Source organism: Diadema antillarum, unplaced genomic scaffold (genome assembly GCF_040938485.1).
Source record: "Diadema antillarum isolate AM-2024a unplaced genomic scaffold, OU_Dant_1.0 seq00000604_RagTag, whole genome shotgun sequence".
Classification (NCBI taxonomy): Eukaryota; Metazoa; Echinodermata; class Echinoidea; order Diadematoida; family Diadematidae; genus Diadema; species Diadema antillarum.
Genome location: NW_027271532.1, coordinates 899,715 through 921,975, shown reverse-complemented (window position 1 = coordinate 921,975; position 22,261 = coordinate 899,715). Strand labels below are relative to the sequence as shown.

The following is a 22,261-nucleotide window of genomic DNA, read 5'->3' as shown; positions in this document are numbered from 1 at the left end:
CACTGTTGGACTGTCAAAATGCATTACCACTCTACTTGTTTATCTTTTCTTTACTGGTACCAACACGCGGACTATGAGTTTCATAATACATAATCATAATCTATATATATATATAGCATACAAGGTGAAGCGGCTTGGCCTCCTACGTTGTGGGTGCTGCATTATATTCATGTGTAGGTGTGACGGGAAAGACTGCTCGCAGATGTTGCAGTAATGTTCACTAATAGCCTTTTACTCTCCCAAGCTTTCGACCGAGTTACCAGTCTTTTTCAAGGGCTTGGAACGTAAACACAAAAGCAGAAAAGCAACCAATTTGCATACATTTGAACAGAATAAGGCAAAATCGTATATAAAGGTATATATATATATATATATATATATATACATATATATATATATATATATATATATATATATATATATATATTCACAACAGTAGGTCAATATAAACTCCGTTGGAGACATAAATTTGACGCATTTTCGCCCATAGGGCTTTGTCAAGTCAATACATTTGACACTTTACGTCTCCAACGGAGTTTATATTGACCTACTGTAGTGAATCTATACTTTCTTAGGACTCCGAGAAGAAACTATTTGTTGCTGTTATATATATATACATATATATATTATATATATATATATATATTATACATATAAGAGAGAGAGAGAGAGAGAGGAAGAGAAGGCGCCTTGTACAGAACAAGTGTACATGTAGCTACTTCATTATTCATCCAGGGTGAGAAGATAAGGGCATTCACGAACGTAGTTCAACGAATGTGTGTATACGTGGAACATGTACGTTGAATTATCTATACGTCCATGAATGCCTTTATCTATTCCCACTCTGCATATTATGTATGTATGTATATCTTTTAAATCGACATGACAATGCTTTATTGAAATGAATATTTAATTTCTTTTCAATATTTAGTTCGTTGACATACTTGATAAAACCTAGATTTACAGCCCACAATCAATTGCGCGATAATTGTCTGTCACAATCATTCACGTGTTTGATTCTGCTGGCAGAAAAGGTACAATATGACAGGGAAAAGGTAAGGTTGACATTCGCAATTGAGGTGTTGCCAGTTCAAAACACTCATTCCCCATTATTTTACGAGTGTTTACAGACCGATATTCTTGTTTCGACGGGATAAGTTCATATATTTCCATAGTTTGACCAACAAAATACTGACACATGTTTTTCGAATGTAACAAACCATGACCAAGGTTGGATATCATGGCCTTCTTTTGTCTGAGGCGGTCTTTCGGTAGGCGCTTTCATCTATGCAAATAAGGCACTCTTATTGTATTCGCGGTGAGGTGGCGTGGCCATGAAACATCTATTCACGCGTGCCGCGCCTTTATTATGGGCTAGGTTTTGGAAATAGGCGGTACTCTTTCTTTTCAGGTCTTTCAAACGAAAGTTTTATTCTAGAGCTATAATAACCTTTGCTTATACGTGATTGGCGAAGGTATCGAACGTTGATAGTTTTAATCCTGCTATTCTATCACCCGAACTGATCACATTGACTTACATAAGAAGGGGGAAATTGCCAGTGATCATCATTTATCTCGATCGATAGTGTGATTTTTTTATGCACATGTGAATACCTCTAGTATCCAAAATTCATGGAAATGGGTATTCTACTACCCGAGATCTTCAATTCTGATCTGTGGTAACAGCGAGTTCTTCAGATCGGCGACGCTAACATCAAGACGGCGCAGCCTCCCGTGTTGGACAATGATCATGGCTGTTGGCTGTGTCGCGCATGTTCAGAACATAATGATCTGCCTGATTAGCGTCCTCTTAGCGTTTGCGTGGCAAATCTTTAGTTCGTGTTTATACCACTGTGTGGTCAAGATGAGAGAGATGAATGGCAAGTTTTACGTTTGAAACTTGTCTGTGTTCTTTCTTTCCTTTTTCTCACAAAAGCTGATTGCTTTTCTTATAGGCTACAACAACACGGTATTATGTATGCTGAAGAAGCTTTGCAAAACGGGATAAAAAAATCTGACTGAAGCATGAAGGAGAAGCATTTTTATGTTCTGCTTTACATGGTACATATTTTGTCCTATACTATTATGACAGAGAAGAAGCGCCGTCCTAGGTTATCAAGTGCAGTTGTTATAACATTGCTGAATTTATAATTGTATGTAAGATACATATATTTTGGTATATATATATATATATATATATATATATATATATTTCTATATACATGTAGACAGAAAAAATGATGATGAAGATGAAGACTGTCAAAATGCATTACCACTCTACTTTTTCATCTTTTCTATACCTACTGGTACCAACACGCGGACTAAACGTTTCATTATATATAATCATATATATACAACATATAAGGTGAAGCGGGCTTGGCCTCCTACGTTGTGGGTGCTGAATTATATTTATGTGTAGGTGTGACGGGAAAGACTGCTCGCAGACGTTGCAGTAATGTTCACTAATAGCCTTTTACTCTCCCAAGCTTTCGACGGAGTTACCAGTCTTTTTCAAGGGCTTGGGACGTAAACACAAAAGCGCGCAAAAAAGCAACCAATTTGCATACATTTGAACAGAATAAGGCAAAATTATTAATATTATAAAGATACACATATGTGTATTAAAAATATGAATATATATATATATATATATATATATATATATATGTTGATAAGGTAGCCCACGTGTTGGCAAGATAAAAAGATAAGTAACAAAGCTGTAACAAAGTTCATGCTGTATTCACCAACGGTTTATTTCTTCACACAAATTTTCGAGCGTCTCGCCGCCCTTTCTCAAGTGTTGATACTGAGAGAACAATAACAAAATTCATTTTACATTATTGTATTATTCATTGTATTTTTGTTACTTATCTTTTGTTACTTATATATATATATGAAATGAGAGAGACAGAGCGAGAAAGAGAAGGCGCCTCGACCTTGTACAGAACAAGTGTACATGTAGCTACTTCATTATTCATCCAGGGTGAGAAGATAAGGGCATTCACGAACGTAGTTCAACGAATGTGTGTATACTGTATATACGTGAAACATGTACGTTATCTATACGTCCATGAATGCCTTTATCTTTTCCCACTCTGTATATATGAGTGTATATATATATATATATATATATATATATATGTACATGTGTCTTTTAAATCGACATGGTAATGGTTTATTGAAATGAATGTACTTCATTTTATTACAATGTTTAGTTCGCTGACATATTTGATGAAACTTAGATTTACTGACTAAAATCAACTGCATGATAATTATAGTTTGTCACAATTATTAACGCGTTTGAATCTGCTGGGAGAAAAGGTACAATATAACAGGGAAAAGGTAAGGTTGACATTCGCAATTGAATTACTGCCAGTTCAAAACATTCATTCCCAATTATTTTACGAGTGTTTACAGACCGATATTCTTGTTTCGACAGGATATTTTCATGTATTTCCATAGTTTGACCAACAAAATACTGACACATGTTTTTCGAATGTAATAGACCATGACCAAGGTTGGGTGTCAAGGCCTTCTTTTGTTTGTGGCGGTCTTTCGGTAGGCGCTTTCATCTATGCAAATAAGGCACTCTTATTGTATCCGCGGTGAGGTGGCGGTGGCCATGAAACATCTATTCACGCGTGCCGCGTCTTTATTATGGGCTAGGTTTTGGAAATAGGCGGTACTCTTTCTTTTCAGGTCTTTCAAACGAAAGTTTTATTCTAGAGCTATAATAACCTTTGCTTATACGTGATTGGCGAAGGTATCGAACGTTGATAGTTTTAATCCTGCTATTCTATCACCCGAACTGATCACATTGACTTACATAAGAAGGGGGAAATTGCCAGTGATCATCATTTATCTCGATCTCTCCTGCGATTCAACAACGTTACTGCTTCATAATCTCTAAATACTCTATCAGTCTCTCCTGAATGAGCTAAAGTGTGCTCGCTTCTATGGCTCCACCGAGAAAACGGCGAAGGCGTGAGTTCACTGCCGAAGAGGTCCGTGATTTCATGTTGGACTCTGACTTCGAAATCGAGGATATTGTAGATAACAACTGGGAAGAAGACACGCAATCATCTCGTAGCAGTGAAAGCACAGAAGAACGTGATTCCTCACGTCTTCTCCCGGAGTTTGAAGAGCACGGTGAATCACTGTTTGAAGACTCGTCAGGCGACGAAGCTGATGGAGGTGACGATGACCACCTCAATGATCTACCTCCGCCTCATCCAACAACTCATGCTGAACCACTCTCCGATCACGATTGGCGGAGACTTGAGCCTGACGAGCGATTCAAGTCAAGTCGACGAGTGTATGACGACCAACCCAGACTACTTTTCGACGCTGAAGGATTGGAGCCAGTGGACTTTTTACGAAGTTCTATCCGACTCCCATCTTTGCCCACATAGCAGATGAAACGAACAAGTATGCGCAACAATTCTTTGATTGCCCAGCGCCCCTCCCAGAGGCTTCTCGATTCGGCGTATGGCTGGACACCGATGAGGAGGAGATACGCGCTTTCACCGCACTTCAAATAGCGATGGGACTGGTGTCAAAGCCATCTGTGCCTCAGTACTGGGAAACGAACTCCGACATCTTAGTGACTCCTGGGTTTGCCGACGTCATTTCCAGGAATCGATTTCAGCTATTGAACACCTTCCTTCATTTCAATGACAACGAGAAGCTCGTGCCCCGTGGACAGCCCGGTTCGACCCCCTTCACAAGACGCGCCCCCTCATCGATATGTCCCAGCTGACGTACCTTGAGCATTTCCTTCCCGGGGGATACCTGTCAATCGACGAGAGCTTGGCGCCGTTCAAAGGAAGAATCTCCTACAGACAGTACATCCCAAACAAACCACGGAAATGGGGGATAAAATTCTGGATGCTCTGTGACGCCCAAACGGGATTTTGTCTGCGGTGGCGGCAGTATGTCGGAGCCGAGGGACAAGACAATGGGGACAGCGCCACTGAAGCCCTGGTGAAACAGCTGACGGAGCCATTCTACAACACGGATCGCGTGATCGTGATGGACAACTATTATAGTTCCGTAAAGCTCTACGAGGATCTGTCACGGAACGGACTTGGAGCCTGTGGAACGGTGAGGAGCAACCGACGAGGACTTCCAGAAGAGATCCGACGTGGTGGTCTGCACCTTGCGAAAGGTGACGATCCCGTGTTTTTCGCCAAAGGGAGGGAAATGTCAGCAGTGACTTGGCATGACGTGAAACTCGTGAACGTGCTGTCGACCGTCAGCAGCAACGATCTCAAACAGAAGCAGATACGGAGTAAGAACGCCGAAGGAGGTCGCCGTACGATTCAGAAGCCAGCAACTGTTGACGTGTACAACAGGTTCATGAACGGCGTGGACAAAATGGATCAACGCATGTCCTACTACCGCTACCCTCATAAGAAAATCAAGGGATACCGCGTAACCTACCACTTCACCATGGAAGTAGCTCTCGTGAACGCTTACATCGCATTTCGCATGGCTGGCCACAAGATGTCCACGCGCGACTTCAGATGTCGGGTGATTGAGGGTCTGCTGAACGGCTACAGAGCATCTCGCTATCGTCGGACACCGTCACCTCCCATCGCCGACAACGAGGCAAGACTGACTGAGCTCCACTTCCCAGCAGAGTTCGAAGATCGACAACATCGTCCTGACTGCTACGTGTGTTCGGACCGCAGGAGGGGAAGGCGAAGACAGACGAGGACATACTGCCGACAATGTGGACTTGCTATGTGTTGCATCCCGTGTTTCGAGATCTACCACACCAGAAAAGATTTCCGATCATAGGTCACAAACACTGAGTCTTCTGATGACATGAACTCTAAACAATGTCATGAACTTGTCGTGTATAGGCCTGTCTACCGTTGCTTATAGAATATGCATGTTCAAATTACAGCTCACAGATGGCAAGCATTTCCAGGTGCATGATTCATTGTAATTACATGGACATTATTGGTTTTACGATCCAAGACTGAGATGTATTGAAGTATAATCGCGATATCTGTCTGAACTTCACCCCAAAAGAAACGTTCCGTGTACTCTCACTTGTACTCATTTGCATGTACACAAAACCAGGTGGTTATTGTCTGTCAAATCGATCCCAGTTACCAATGATTATGTCATTAGCCAGGGTAACGTGAAATCTTTAGACATGAATTTCTCTGCCAAGTTATCTCTCATATTACATTGCCTATTTACAGTGTACACACAATGTATGTACATTTCAATAATGGTGATATTCCCGTAATTGTAAGGATTGGTTATTTATTATCCGTAAGTCTTCGAAATAGTAATTAATAGCATTAAAAAAATCAAATACTGTACAAAGAGATAAACGTTCATATTGATGATATGGTTATACACAAAATATCAATGACAATGTGATAATTTATTGAGATGTAGCTCACAAGTTCTTGTATTATCAGAAAAGGTTGATATTATGGGTCAAATCGATCCCCATGAGTAACCAGTGATATGCCAGTGATTGTGCCACTAGCACTAGTTTATTATCAACTTGTACTAGTAATTTATTTTGTATACATACATATGTCCGACAAATTATGGAATTATGGATTTGTGTAGTGCTCATTACACTTACAATGTATACTTGTCAGTGGCAATTCTGAATCTCGATGGTATATTGTGTTTATGAATTCAATGGTGTATCTTATCAAACTTTAGATTATGTGGGGTTATTTATGTCATTGTGTAATTATTCCTTGGCTCTTCAACAATAAGTAGCCGCTGTCATGATTTTACAGCGAGTTCCACGATCGCATTTGAATAAGTAATTGTCATATCACCACATATTACATGCATGTAAGTTGCCAATGTAAGAGCAGTGAATTCTTTTCCGGATATCACTAGTCATCGTGTGAATGAGGAATTGAAAATAAAGCATTATTCACAGTGACGAGTGAAAGAGATAAACTATACTCATCTGTTTCTTATTTGTAATTTAATCAGCGTTGCTGAGTGTGTAATGTCAGATCAAAGCTGATCAATTATAGTGAGATTGCAAAACTGAAGTGTATGTAACTACTGAAGGATACTAGTAGTATCTAGAGATATTGACGAGAGAAGGTGCAATGTATATTCAGTAACAGGTTGTATATGTGGAGTGAGATCAGTTTGAAGAGAGAATACTATTGCCAGAAAGACAGAGAGAGAGAGAGAGAGAGAGAGAGAGAAGAGAAAGTGACGAATGGAAATGGAACTCGACGTTCCAAAAATAGTTATCTATGACATACAGTATAACGATAATAATAATAATAATAAACATGTGTGCATATAATATATATAAACATATATATATATATGTATATATACATACATATATATATATAAATATATAAGTATATTATATGCGTATATTTCTTACTCTCTCTCTCTCTCTCTCTCTCTCTATATATATATATATATATATATTGTATACATACATAGATCGAGGTCGTCAGTTTCTTCTTCGCCTAAAAACACAAAATCAAATAAACAACCGACAAACAAGACTCAAAAGCACACATACAAACAAAGCAAGAGTATGATTATTAGCACACTTAGTTGCATGTAAGGTTGGAAAAGTATAATAAGCGAAGCTGAAAACATGCACAACAAAGGAATTCATCAAATCATACACTCCATGCAAACGTACTGTACAACAACGTCAACATGTAAGCTAACAGTTTTTATATCCGCATCAAATCATACGAGACGCAAGGTACGAAGAAACAATGTACGAAGCCTTGTACAGCAATTCCTCTTTAGAGTATATAGTTCTCCCCCCCCCCCAGAAAAAAAAAAAAAGAGAGAGAGAGAAAAAAAAGAAGAAATGAAATTCGCCAATAGGGTATTAGTAACAACAAGAGTTTGAGAGACAAAGCGATTCTGTCAGAAAGAGAGAGAGAGAGAGAGAGAGAGAGAGAAGGGACAGATGGATATTGAGGTTAACGTTACAACAATAATTTGAAGTTATTCATATATCATAGAGAGATATAATAATTTTACCTCGACTTCTTCACTTATTTTGTGAAGTAAAGATTTGAGTTAACGACATTCTTGTATGACCAAATTGCACCAATTATTGAATATTGAAAAAGGCTGCGTCTTGATCGTTTGTATGGATAGTACCCCCCCCCCCAAAAAAAAAGAACACACACACACACACATATCAAACAACACACAAACAAGAATCAAGGCAAGTTCCACAACAAAAGGTTTGATTATACGGGTACACTTAGTTCTATCTTAGATTAGAACAAAAAAGCTAAGCTAAAAAAAGGTCAAAATCACGTTGCACTTTGCACAAATTACGTAAAACAGCGTCAGGTGTCAAGTAAGACAGCCTACAGTACTGTGATCTGTTGTATTTGCCAAATTTATTCACGAAATTTTGTAGAAGAGGAAGTGCAAGAGAGTTGCTCGCCAAGTATATGAGGAGCTCATTGATACACAACAACAATAAGAAGAAATAAAGACATATCGCAAGGTTCGTAAGTCCACAGGGTTTTAGTGAGAGTTTAGTCAGTTTGAATGACTTCCGCTATCTTGGAAAGTCCTTCACGTACGTTTTTGGATTTGATCAATGTCAACATTGGAATTCCTTTTGTTGACTAGTTTTGTTGAGCACTTTACCATTTTGCAAAACATGGGACACTTATCGTCAGAAGAAAGTACACAATAAACGCATACAAAGGGCCAAAAAGATAGGACATTAGCTATCGCGATGTGTGCTTTGTGAATGTCTATGAATCGTTTACTATGTATACAGTAGGAGAGCGGATCGTATCACCGAACGCCTTTTTTTTTGTGGCTTTGAATTCAGCACAAAGTGGATGAAATGTCGGCAAAAAATAACACCGGTTATTCACAAAGTCCTGAAAATACGAATTCAGCAAAAGTACGCAAATTATTCACTCAGGTTTTTGGAGAATAGGCTTCAAGTATATCTTTCTCTCCAAAAATTTAAAAAAAAATCAAAAGTTGTCTTTTACAACCGCAAAAAAAAAAAAAAAAAATCGCATTATAATTAGGTACATGATTTTCGTAATGGCATAGTCAATGCTTTCACATCTTGTTCTTGCACCAGAACCACAATTCTTACCCAAGGTTCACTACATGTACCTACTAGTATTCTTACCGAGGGGAGGACAAAGAGAAAAAGAATCGGCTAATGAGGCTCATTTTTTTTTTCTCACCGCAAAATGTCTAATACGAACATTTTGAATAGTTCCCATGATAAAATCTTGCGATAAATCGACATCTTCTTCTAAATCTGAGGTAAAATGTGAATTTCTTAACGTTTTTGCATTTTTGTGTTGCATTCTATTTTTGCGGTTTCGGTCCTTATAAACGATTTGTGAGGCCAGTCTACGAGGTCCCGCGAGTATTGAAGATCGTAAGTACGCAGAAATATGCGTACGAAATTACTATGATGTCGGGCACTACCATACCAGCTGCATTATGTATTCAGTACTTCCCTTTCTCAAGGTGTGTATATCGAACTCTTTCTAGCGCTAATGATATTATGTAATGACACATTCATACACAAAAGGGGACTATACCTGGGTATTTTTATACCCTTTTCACCTCCCCCTCTTTTTCTACCATTCTGTCTTTAGTCCTAAAGTACGCCAACCTAAATTTCTCCTGGTATTCACTTTCATTTGGACAAGGAGACCGGCAATGACAGGCTAAAAACAATGACGATCACGTCAACGCAAATTATATGGATGTGCCGTGCGGCTTAGTTCACGAGTCAAGTTTTCGCTTGCTGGTACGCGTGCATACACAAGGACAAAGGCGTTTTCTTCTTTTGTATCTGATTGTATGTAAGCGTCGGGACGATTACAGTACATCAAACAGACAAAAGGATGAAAGGCTTGACCGTCAAAATAAAAGCTGACCTTCTCTGAGGGACAAAATGAAAGCATGCTTTCAGCCGTCCCGCAGGACAGCATCCAAGCGGAACAAGACGACTGGAACCTCATAGAAAAGACACGCAGACTCAATAGCGTACACACGCGTGGTTTACCAATGAGACTTTTGATTTATACACAGCTCACAGAGGGTGCGCTCACGCCGAATTTTCCCGGCGCGAAGAAAACATACCTTGTCGAAAAATCATGAATTTACTCTAAAAAATCCTATGTAAGCATACACAAATATTTAGTTCAAACGATAGATACACTTATCTGCTATCATTATATATCAATGGCAGTTTCATAGTGCAAGTAATTATGATACCACAAACATTTTAATGAGCAGGAGTTTTCTTGCTCTTCTTAGTCGCCGATCGGTGACCATGGCACGTCAGGACTATGGTCGCCGATCGGCGACCATGGCACGTTAAGAGTTAAAATGGGTTCAAAAGTCAAGTAAAAATCCTTGAATCCCCAAATACATATACATGCTCTCTTACAAAATATAGCCATTCATTCAATTAAACCTAGTTCAAGGAAAGTGAACAATCAACACATTTGTGACAAACATGTCATTTTTTTCGTCTGTCCATCCTCCGTCTGTCTGTCCGTCGTCCATCCATCTGTAACGCTACTAAAACTTGAATAACTCTCTACTGAGGACTTCAATTTCAATCAAACTTGGAGGGAAGAGTGGTTCATACAAAGTTACACATATTACCAAACATGAAGGTCACCTCAAGGTCAAAGGTCACAGACAGGGGTCAACGAACTTTTAAGGCCCAATGTTAAGTTTTTACGGCATGTTTTGATTATGGCTTAAAACTTTTGATCCATATGTCTGTTTGTGACCAAACTTGGATGGTAGATACCAAGTCCCTTGGGGAGTTGAAGGTCACCACAAGGTCAAAGATCACAGACACGGGTCAACAAACTTTTTGGGCCCAATGTTAAGTTTTTATGGCGTGTTTTGATTATGGCTCTGAGCCTCATAACTTTTGATCCTGATGTCCGTTTGTGACCAAACTTGGCATGGTAAATATCCCTTGGGGAGTTGAAGGTCACTACAAGGTCAAAGGTCAAAGGCGGGGTCAATGAATTTCCGGGAGTTATAAAAACATTAATTTATGTCCGTTTGTGACCAAACTTGGCTGGTAAATGTCCCGTGGGGAGTTGAAGGTCACCACAATAAACTTCCTGGAGACTCATTTTGGCACTTGTCTTGAAATATTTTATCTGAAACTGTCATCACACATTGTCAAGATGTACTATAGACCTATGTCTGTATAAATTAGGAGAACCATGCATTATGGCTGAGGCATACCAGTTGTCATAGTGACATTTCTAGTAGTATTTGACTTAACTTTGGGCACATGTGACCACTACAGTATGTAGATGTGCACAACACATCTTTTGTCGATGTTGAACAATGCGTTACCATGGCAAAACCTCCTAAAATTAAGGAATCTTTAAAAATATATATATCTTCTCTAGAACCAGAAGTGATAGAGCTAAGTTAATACTATGAGGTAGTATATTGATGACTGTAGTTTTGAGTGTGTTCATGGCGGAATCATGGGTGCCCCCCCCCCCCTTGGGACCCAGGGGAGGGGGATGGGGAGGGGTCCTAATGGGGCCTAAATTGTACATTGTCATCTTCTTCTTGAAAAGCCCATGATGAATTTTCACTAAAATTGGCAGGTAGCATCCCTAGGGGGATAAAATCTCAATTCCATCAAATGGGCACTATGGTCCACCTGGGGGGGGGGGGGGGGTTGGTCCCACCCCCCAGTGAGGAATCTTTAAAGATTTTTCTGTAGAACCAGTGGGGAGGGATCCAAATGTGTACCTAAATTGTACATTTTCATCTTCTTTACAATGATCCAGATCCAGGGGTGCTCCCCTTGGGGGCAGGAGGGTTTGGAAGATCCAAATTAGGGCCTAAATTGTACATTTTCATCTTCTTCTTGAAAACCTCATGATGGATTTTCACCAAACTTGGCAAGTAGCATCCCTAGGGGGTTAGGATCTCAATTTGTTAAAATGGGCACAATGCCCCACCCAGGGGGCCTCCAATCTCCCAAAATTAAAGGACAAGTTCACCTTCATAGACATGTAGGTTGAGAGAATGCAGCAATATTAGAAGAACACATCAGTGAGAGTTTGAGCAAAATCCGTTAGGAGGTTTTGCCATGGTAAAACGGACAATCCGTGTAAACGTTATGAATTTTTGAAGTTTCTGCTCAGTCACGGCTGGATGAAAAGACTACTATAGCTTGTTACATGTATGTCACATGTGTACAACGATATTAAGAAAGAATAAAGAAAATTCAACATATTTTCACTTTTCTCTCATAACAAAAGAATACTCGACTTCTCTCTTTTAGAAGACAGGGGGAATAATATTATCTTCTCTAGAAGCAGAAGTGATAGAAGTGATAGTGGCCTAAATTGTACATTTTCATCTTCTTCTTGAAAACCTCATGATGGATTTTTACCAAACTTTTAGTTCTTCTTCTTGAAAACCTCATGATGGATTTTTACCAAACTTTTAGAAGACAGGGGGAATAATATTATCTTCTCTAGAAGCAGAAGTGATAGAAGTGATAATGGCCTAAATTGTACATTTTCATCTTCTTCTTGAAAACCTCATGATGGATTTTTACCAAACTTGGTAGGTTGTAGCATCCCTAGGGGGTTAGGATCTCAATTTGTTAAAATGGGCACCATGCCCCACCCAGGGGGCCTCCAATCCCCCAAAATTAAAGGACAAGTTCACCTTCATAGACATGTAGGTTGAGAGAATGCAGCAATATTAGAAGAACACATCAGTGAGAGTTTGAGCAAAATCGGACAATCCGTTAAAAAGTTATGAATTTTTGAAGTTTCTGCTCAGTCATGCCTGGATGAAAAGACTACTATAGCTTGTTACATGTATGTCACATGTGTACAACGATATTAAGAAAGAATAAAGAAAATTCACCATATTTTCACTTTTCTCTCATAACAAAAGAATACTCGACTTTCCTCTTTTAGAAGACAGGGGGAATAATATTACCCTTAAAATATGTCAGTAACAAGTCGAAGAAATATGCACTTTATTCAAAAAGTAAAAGTTTTTGTGAAATTCTCTTTTTATTTTCCTTATATCGTTGTACGCATGTGACATCATACACTGTAGTAGTCTTCTCATCCAGCAGTGACTGCACAAATACTTTAAAAATTCATAACTTTTGAACAGATTGTCAGATTTTCCCCAAACTTTCACTGATGTGTTCTACTAATGTTGTTGCATTCACTCAAATCACATGTATATGAAGGTGGACTTGTCCTTTAAGGAATCTTTAAAAATCTTCTTCTCTAAAACCAGAAGTGATAGAGCTAAAATTGATACTATGAGTTGTGGAGGGGGGGGGGGGGATTGGGAGGGGCTCCAAATTTGGGCCCTAATTGTATATTTTCATCTTCTACTTGAGAATGCCTGGTCAAATTTTAGTAGAGCTGTGTGTAATTCAGATTAGTGAACTTGCAATACTCGGGTGAGCTTAAGACCCCTGGGTCTCTTGTTTTAAACAGAAAATCTTAAAAATATTGTGAATTGCACCAACTCACTCACATAAGACCATCACAGTTTTAACAGGATGATATGTGTCACATAGGCGAAGCCTGAATGTCAGACGTTTTGCAGTGCGCAGACACGAGATTGTTGATGGCAAGTTCTGATTGTTGTCGAGCCCACTGGAGGTGCGGGGAGACTAAGGGATCGCCTGCGGCGTCTGTCCGTCCATCCATAACGCTACAAAAACTTGGATCTGGTCTTGTGTCAGATTAATGGTGTAACTGATGGACAAAATGGCTAAAATTTAGAATTGCTTTTCATGCTTCAAAATGTTGTTGGACATTTCCCTTAGGGTTGGTATTTAATGGAAAAAAAAAAAGTTTCAGAGCTCCCGCTTCAATGAAAAGGAAATTACAGGGAGGCAAACTGAAGCATGGAGTTAATTTTATGAAAAATTCATTTTTCCATATTTTGACATAGAAGCATAAAAATATTCAAGTTCTCTTTCCATCATTATCAATATTTCATGCTTCCAATATAGACTCCAAATTTTAGTCAACATTTTTTGATAAGGAGATGTACTTTTTTTATATTTGAGGAGGAAAACTTAAAATATGTCATTTTTTACAAAATGACCATTTCTTTTTTGAATATCTTTATTAAAAATGAGAGTAAATGAATCACTAATGGTGTATACAAAACATGCTTAGGAAGTAACACAATGATATAGGTATAACAGGATTTCAGTCATTTTAACTTGTGATATTTTTCTGACTCGGGTGTTTCGGACGTGACTGTTAACAAAAGGCTATTGTTTCGGATGTGACACAGTAGTTAACATACAATTTAAGTGGAATAACAAAATCAATTTCATTAGAATTCAATTCTTAATGGTGGCCAAGCCACAGTTTATGCATAATAACCCTGTTAAAATGCATTCAACATATTAATAGTATACATGCAGGACATTCGTTTCGGACGTGACACACAATGTTTACACAAATTTGTGTCTCTAATGTTTGATACAAAGCCTTTCACGAAGCCTTAACTATTGTCCTGGCAAAGCAACGCACTTGTATCCCTCAAGCTTGCCTCCCACATTAAAGTGGTGAGGAAAAGAAAATTTATTACCAAATGTCCTATTCACTTGTTGGAAAACGCTGTAATAGCCAATTCATGCAAAGTATTTAGTTATCAAGAAACCTGCCATTACACAAGTCAGATACAGGTAATATTGAGATACAGAAGGATTTAGTGATTCATGTCACCTAAACACATTTGAAAAAGGTCAGTTTTGCAAGTCAAGAATAATGACTGAAGACCACGAAGCTTTATAGATCAGTAAAATCCATAATGTTGTTTCGGACGTGACTCTTAAAAGTTTACATGACACAGAGTGAAATAAAGAGCTTGAAGTACATAATATAGATACATGACACCTGTGCATTCTATGCTGCCAAAAACTTAATCAACCTAGATTGTTTAGTACAAGTTTTCAAGAGTCATGGGCTGCGTTTATCAACTCCTTTTTTCGGCAGAAACAGGTTATCCAAACAGCTTTTAAGGAATTTTTACGAGTTGACAAACGCAAAGCTGTTTTGAAAGCCCTTTAGGAAAGCCTTTTACGAAAGGGTGCGTTTATCAACTCTCCTTTCTCGGCAGAAACAGGTTATCCAAACAGCTTTCCAGGAATTTTCATGAGTTGATAAACGCAAAGCAGTTTTGAAAGCCCTTTAGGAAAGCCTTTTCGAAAGCCCCAAATTTGTGACGATCCAAACAGGTTTCCTAAACAGGTTATCAGAAACCTGTTTGTAAAAGCCTTTCGAAGTTGATAAACGCAAAGCTGTTTTGAAAGCCCTTTAGGTCGCCCTACTGTGGTTACGCAACCATGCGTTTCCGGTTTCTGAAAAGACGCGCGCCACGTAAAGTGCACACGAGTACGGGTACACAGGTGTATACAGCTGTGTGTAATGCACGCATATGCTTGGAACAAGGAGGTGTTTCTTTCACCAACAAGGTTTGAGAAATAGAGTAACAACAGTCTCATTCCCTTTGATCCCATGTCTCATGCCGCCACTCAGAAATATTTGAAGTATGTGCTAAACTGGAGCTGCCTCACAGATAGGCCAGACAATTGATTCATGTGGCATTGTATCATGACTCGTCACTCTCAAAGGAAGATAATCATGTCTTTATGATGGTAATTGCTTTTCACCGTCCCTTCTTAGAAAACAAGCGGCACATTAATAGTACAGGCAGTCAGGGCTTTAGGGCTCTCGAAAGGGCTATGGAAAGCGCTTTCGAAAGGGCTATCGAAAGGGCTATCGAAAGCCGTTTAAATAGGGGAAAGTTGATAAACGCAGCCGACGAAAACAAGCGGCACATTAATAGTACAGGGGAGTGGACAGGGCTTTCGAAAGTCGTTTAAACAGGGGAAGTTGATAAACACAGCCATGGAGAATACAGGATGTACAGGTAGTTTTATGTCCTAATGAGTGACCTGTGCTTTGTACATAACAACCAAGTCATGGCATCACTAGCATTTATAATCTCCTATTTATGATTTCTTACACAAATATTCAAGAATCAGTGCATAAATAATATGCATTTGATAAATTGCAACAACATTCTCCTGGTGAATTCAAACACATCCTTCGATTGAAGTAGAGCTCACTTGTCTGCTGAAATTGGTTACTAGCTACAACTTGTAGATAGATTACTACAGTAGTTACCTTTAGAACATTTGTCCAGTTCTCCTGCACATACAAACATGAAATGCTCAATTATTCTGTGCATTTATGCATATTCAAAGTGAGGAATGCTGTTATTTGTATTTTTTATACCTGTGACAAAGATCAAATCATGGCCTCGAAATTTTGTAGAACTATACTGGAATCAATTGGTCCTGCACTGTACCATTAGTAACAAGAAAAAAAAATGTTATTTGTAATAAAATGCTAAATATGCTGACTACCATCATGGTATTTGTGATTGTAGGAACACAAGTTAGATAACGTTATGCATACACATATGTGCCATCAAATTTAAATATATTTGTAGGGAACCTTCGCAGGCAAGATCATATTTACATCCCCTTATACCACTTTTAGTTGCCAGTTTGTTTGATTGTTGTTTTTTTATGTGTCTATGTAATCATTAAATTCAAGTTTCATTTTACATTTTCATTTACTTAAATTTATCTATTTACAAGTGCATTGCTTGTTCAAATATATTGCACTACCCTGTCTGTCTATGATGCAATGCCCTTTACTGTATCGTATGTGTTGGGACATCATAATGTATGTATCTAGCTCACTCGGGGATGTACAAGTACAGTTCTTACAATGCGTATATACATGTCCTTTAAACATTCATTTTTATCGGCTATTCTAACGCTAAATCAGCTTCTGGTTGGGAGTGGATGGTATATGATGTGATTTCAAGTTTACATCTCTTTAATTCAATTTGGAGTTTTGATTGTTCTCCATATATTTTATGTCCATATGCACAACCTGTAAAACTTGACTTGTCATATTTTGGTAGAGCAGATTGAGATGCACAAAAGAATGACCCTTATAGAATTGAGAAGGGGAGTTGTAAAAGTATCTTACTGCTCGTAGCCCTCTCCCAGTTATTAGTACTCACACTAGTTTCATACACCTTTAATAATATCCCAGTTCAACTGCACAGTGCACTAAGGTGGAACTTCATGGGGGGGGGGGGGGAATAGTTGATTAAGGGTAACTTGTCTGGATAAGTTACATTTCCAGATCATGTGATTATTCCTAACAAAAATGTTTATTAATGGGGCGCAGTTTATCTGAAATCAGGATTTACCCTACTCATACACTGTACAAGTAGGGAGAGAAATCTGACATTTTGATTTTCACAGTATTCTCAGTACTACAGTTTGTGTGTTTACAGAAGTTGTTGTAACAAAATATCAATGAATTATTAATGAAACTGATTCACTATTCACAGCACTTTAGCATGACACTAATTTAATAACATACATGTACTGCTGTAGCACACTTATGAGTCGCTGTGCAATGTATTGTACAGGCATATAACATGTGAATGTCCAATGAGAACATTATGCAATATACATGTCCAAACATGTATTGGATATTCTTGACAAATAAAGGTGAAAAAGAAAGAAAAATAAGTAATGGTAAGTTGATTTTTTTTTCAAATAGTTTGCCTTGCATTGGTATTTTAATGAAACTGACTTAAAACATAAATGGATGTGAGCAAAATTGTATAGAATTCAAGTAAAAAGTAATGTTAACACTAATGTGTCACATCCGAAACAGTGTTTACTATAATGCAAACATCTGTTGCTTTTCAAACTACCAAAAAAATAAATAAACTGCAGAGAGACTATGTAAGAGATATCAAATATGAGTTACATACTGAAGATATTACACATATTTTGAAACTCTACTCCCCATTTTCCCTCTGTGGATGAGGAAATGAAAGACACTCAGTTATCCCAATCCCAGGTTAAATTTAGGCATACTTGTGTCTCTGGGCAAGTAGGTGCCGTTAAATAATGTTAGTTGTAGTTCATTCTACATCTTGTACCCTGTAAATGATAATGATACAAGTAGAATGAGTGAACAAATGTATATTGCTGTGTCTGGTCCATTTGTCTAAATAGGTTGTTAACACGTCACGTCCGAAACACCCTTTGTTTATATTTATTACTCCAAAATGTACAAATGAACCTGAGCTGACATAATTCATGCATACATATAACCAGTGTGTTGTTATGAAAGTCAGACAAGCAACTATTTACCTGGTAAGTCTGTTCGTGGAGAACCTGACTTGAAAGTTATCATGTGTATGTTTCGGATGTGACATGGTGTTTTGGACATGACATGTGTTAACGGAAAACGTAAAATTCCCAGAAAATTTTTATTAAAAAACAAATACTTTCCTAATATTCACAGACTCTTATGAGAGTAGCAGTGGTGACTTAGAAATGGTGAAAACTGTTAAGTTATATTTTTTTGTATTGATTATCTCAATTTGAAATTTGTTTCGGACGTGACAAAAAGTTAACAGAAAATTGTTAACAAAAAGGTATTTTTGAATGTTTTCTGTTCAAGCATGGGTGATGCCTTCATACTGCTACATGTAAATCTACACATCATTGGCCATGCATTGAATAATGATTTGATGCTCTCTTTTTGAATTTACTTATTCCAAGCACTAATTCTACTAGACCCTAATTTGTTAACGGAAAATGTCACGTCCGAAACACTCCTTTAAAGGTAGTGTCACATGCACATATGAGATGTTGTAGTGTTCCAATGGTGATAGGTACATGTATTTAGTATGACTCCTCTTCTTCTACAACAGCAATAATAAGATTTTAATTTTGGAAAGCTTTATAACATAATATTGATTATCCTAAAACCTTGTAAAATTTGTCCCTGAAGAATGGCACTTTTGGACCACATATGCCTCCCTGGCAAGGAGATGAATTGACCACATAAGTTTGTTATGCTACGGGAGGTAGCACTTTTGGTGCCCTTTCAAACTACCAAAGGAAAAGTGAATACGACTTTGTACTTATTTTTTAGAGTTCATAAAGTAGTCATTTTCAAAGTTACACCGTTGATCTGAAACAAGACCAACTCTCTATTGAGGTCTTCAATTTCAATCAAACTTGGAGGGAAGAATGGTTATACAAAGTTACACATTTTACCAAACATGAAGGTCACCTCGAGATCAAAGGTCACAGGCAGAGGCCAATGAACTTCAGGGCTCAATTTTAAAGGGGATGGCTAGTAACTGATCAGTGGGAATAAGAGGGAATGCTGGGGGATGATTGTTCCAATCCATGTGGGATTCATTTAAGAATACATTATTTATCTATTGTGTGAAAATTGATTGGTGACTGTAGTTTTTAGTTTGTTCATGGCAGATTTGGGGGGGGGGGGGCCAACACATTTTCTTCTTCTGGAAATCTCTTCATATTTATCACCAAACCCAGTGTTTATCACAAGAGTGACAATTTATATACTTAATACAAGAACCCAGAACCCCCATTTAACTCTTTGTGTGCCATGGTGGAAACCCCCTGTGTGCCACATTATTCTGAGACACCAACGTAGTCGTGCTTTGAGAAAACATTCTGTTTTTCAAATCTATATAATGTCTATATAGATTTCAGTTAGGCTGGACATTTAGTGAGCAAAGTTGTAGAAAAAATACCAAGCTTTGCTTTGATGAGAATTGTATGACAGATCGATATTTGTTTTTCTTTGAAATAACCGGTAGCAACATTACAGTAAAGGCATGACTTTTGCACACAAAGCAGTGACACAAACTTAGAATTTACATGCAAATCTATGAGGGAACACTGTTTGATAGTCTATCACCACATAAAATGCAAGCTATATATGTGAGACGAACGGAAGCATGAGAAAAGTTGTCATTGTACTTCGGCATTTGGCTATTTATCGATCCGTTTGGGCGGGTTTGTGGGTTTGAGCAGAATATGCGAAGTTGGCACGCAGTCAACTGAGTCCGATGTGCGCACATGGCACATAAATAGTTAAAAAGCAAAAGTAAAAACAAAAGTTTTGAATTAAAAATACTCTGAGAAATTTATACATTAGTGAATGCACTTCCAAAGTATCTGTTGTAGATCCAAGGGGTTGGTCAGGGATCGAATGGGGAAGGGGAGCAGGCTTTTCATGTGGTCATTTTCAAATGTGAGTGACACGACAATCTGAGAGTAAGAAGGGCACATATCTTCTCACTTGGAGGTTATGAATGGATCATGGCTATCATATTAGGTTCCATGTAGGACTGGCATGTACCATTACCAGTTGGATTTGAATTCTGCCATTAACAAGTAAACTATGATTAAAAAACAGTGCGTGAGTGACACGGCAAATTTTGGACATGGGTTTCTCAACATTAACGGTTACAGCTGAATTCGTGCCAAAGTAGTACTCCAAGAGTACCATGAGTACTAGTACATGAACATCAATAGTGTACCTATCTAACATATATAGTCACAATCAATCTCTCCCTATCTACGAAGGTGGTTAATGGTTCACCCTTACATGCCGTGAGTGACACGACATCCAAAATGTGAGTGACACAACAAGTGCAAAAATTCCACAATTATCTAAATAATGTAACTATTTCTTGGCATTATATGTTCATGGTAACTCTGCACTGATAGGCAATTTCTATTCTAATGAAAACTTAATGCACACGTTGTAAGACTTCAGCAAATGCTCAGTACGCATTTTTGCTATATGAAGGCTTTGTTTTACTTTATTTCTTCTATAATTTGTTGTATATTCACAATCCTTTCTAGGATGAGAAAAGTCTGTTTAGAAAAAATGGTTTATTTGCTTCCACATCGGCTTGAAGCTTCTAAGTGTTTAGTTGTTGTTTTTTCTTTGTTGGTTCATTGTGGGAGAAGGACTACTGCTGTGACTTAATTCTGTTCTAAGAATGGCTCTCCTTTGCTGCACTCAAAGCAATTTTGATGGATTCTTGCCTTTTCAGAAATTTCATACTCCAAGCACTAGCCTCTTTACAAATAGTAAAGTCTGACCACAGTTATCACTTTTCTTGATTGCTCTAAAATAAAGACATCGACTGCATGGCACATGAATGTCTTTGCTTGTTCAGTACAAAATGATTCCTAAAAGTACAAAACACTTGATTCTTTTGCAAAGTAATAGTAATTCAAGACATAAATGTTGCTATGATACAACATTATATTTCTACAAACCAAAATACAGTTTCTAGAAGGAACAAACTGTAGACTCTGAGGAAGGGGTTTTTCCAGCCACATTCCTTTTCATTTCCATATTATTTGAATGATGAAACATAAGATTATCATGTAAATAACTGGATTGAATAGAAAAATGTCTTTTGTATACCCCTAACCCAACTTGCATTAAGTGTCATGCTTGAACACATCTCTCTTATCTGACAAAATTATGTGTTGAGATGGCTACCAGTCACGACATGGTCAGATATTTACAATGTAGGCTGGAATGTGTTTCACAGACAAGTCAGACAGCAACTGACCATAGCAGGGATGTTCCTGTTTCTCTTCTCAAACAATGTTTCAAGAGCTCATAATCTTGCCAACACAGTGTAATCGCTCAGCATGATATGCTGTTGCTGTTACATACAAAGTTGTAGGTTGCATCAATTGTCGAAGAGTTTCATGGTAAAAATATGTAAATCTATAAGAAGATCATAATGGATGCAGAAGATTGGTCAAAACCTTGTTGAACAGTGCACTTATTGCTGATGAAAGTCTCACATCAGTGTTTAATACAAGGGCATGGGCATTCATTATGACAGATATCAATATTGCAGTGTAGAATCCAAACTATTACCCGCAATCATAACTTGATTTTCAATACTTATGCTACAAATGTGTAATGTCTGCAGCATGGCGATGTAATGTCCATAGCACCTTTTACTGAATTATGCAGGTTTTTAAAGAACTGTGTGGATGTGTTGTGTGATATCACATTTCAGCTTTGCATTTGAATTTAGAACAAAATTTGACCAAAACACTGTTTTCTACCAAAACTTGAATATGTCAAAAATGTATATGGACATGGCACTTTGAAAGAGGTTGAAATTTGAAGAAAGAATTAGATGCATATCCCCCCCAAAAAAAAAAAAAAATTATATTTTATTTTATCAGATACCAAGGAGGATTAATCAACTGAAAGTCATTTTATAGTGAAAATTTGTACACGGCACTGTACTTCAG

At 37.9% G+C, this 22,261-nt stretch overlaps 2 protein-coding genes across 3 annotated transcripts in view; both read left to right on the top strand.

Annotated features, from left to right (window-relative positions):
* LOC139735868 (uncharacterized) overlaps positions 1–22,261 on the top strand; it is a 113,770-nt gene that overhangs the window by 38,482 nt on the left and 53,027 nt on the right. The window lies entirely within an intron of this gene.
* On the top strand, positions 3,957–5,802 carry LOC139735884 (piggyBac transposable element-derived protein 4-like). Its single transcript, XM_071646638.1, has 3 exons — positions 3,957–4,315; positions 4,354–4,603; positions 4,756–5,802. The coding sequence occupies exons 1-3, from the start codon at positions 3,957–3,959 to the stop codon at positions 5,800–5,802; spliced, it is 1,656 nt and encodes a 551-aa protein (XP_071502739.1).

Excerpts from the sequence above, each read along its gene's own strand:
- LOC139735884 (XM_071646638.1), top strand. The coding sequence starts at position 3,957 with ATGGCTCCACCGAGAAAACGGCGAAGGCGTGAGTTCACTGCCGAAGAG. Across the intron at positions 4,316-4,353 it reads TTCAAGTCAAGTCGACGAGT|GATTGGAGCCAGTGGACTTT; the intron begins GTATGACGACCA and ends TCGACGCTGAAG. Across the intron at positions 4,604-4,755 it reads AAACGAACTCCGACATCTTA|CTGACGTACCTTGAGCATTT; the intron begins GTGACTCCTGGG and ends GATATGTCCCAG.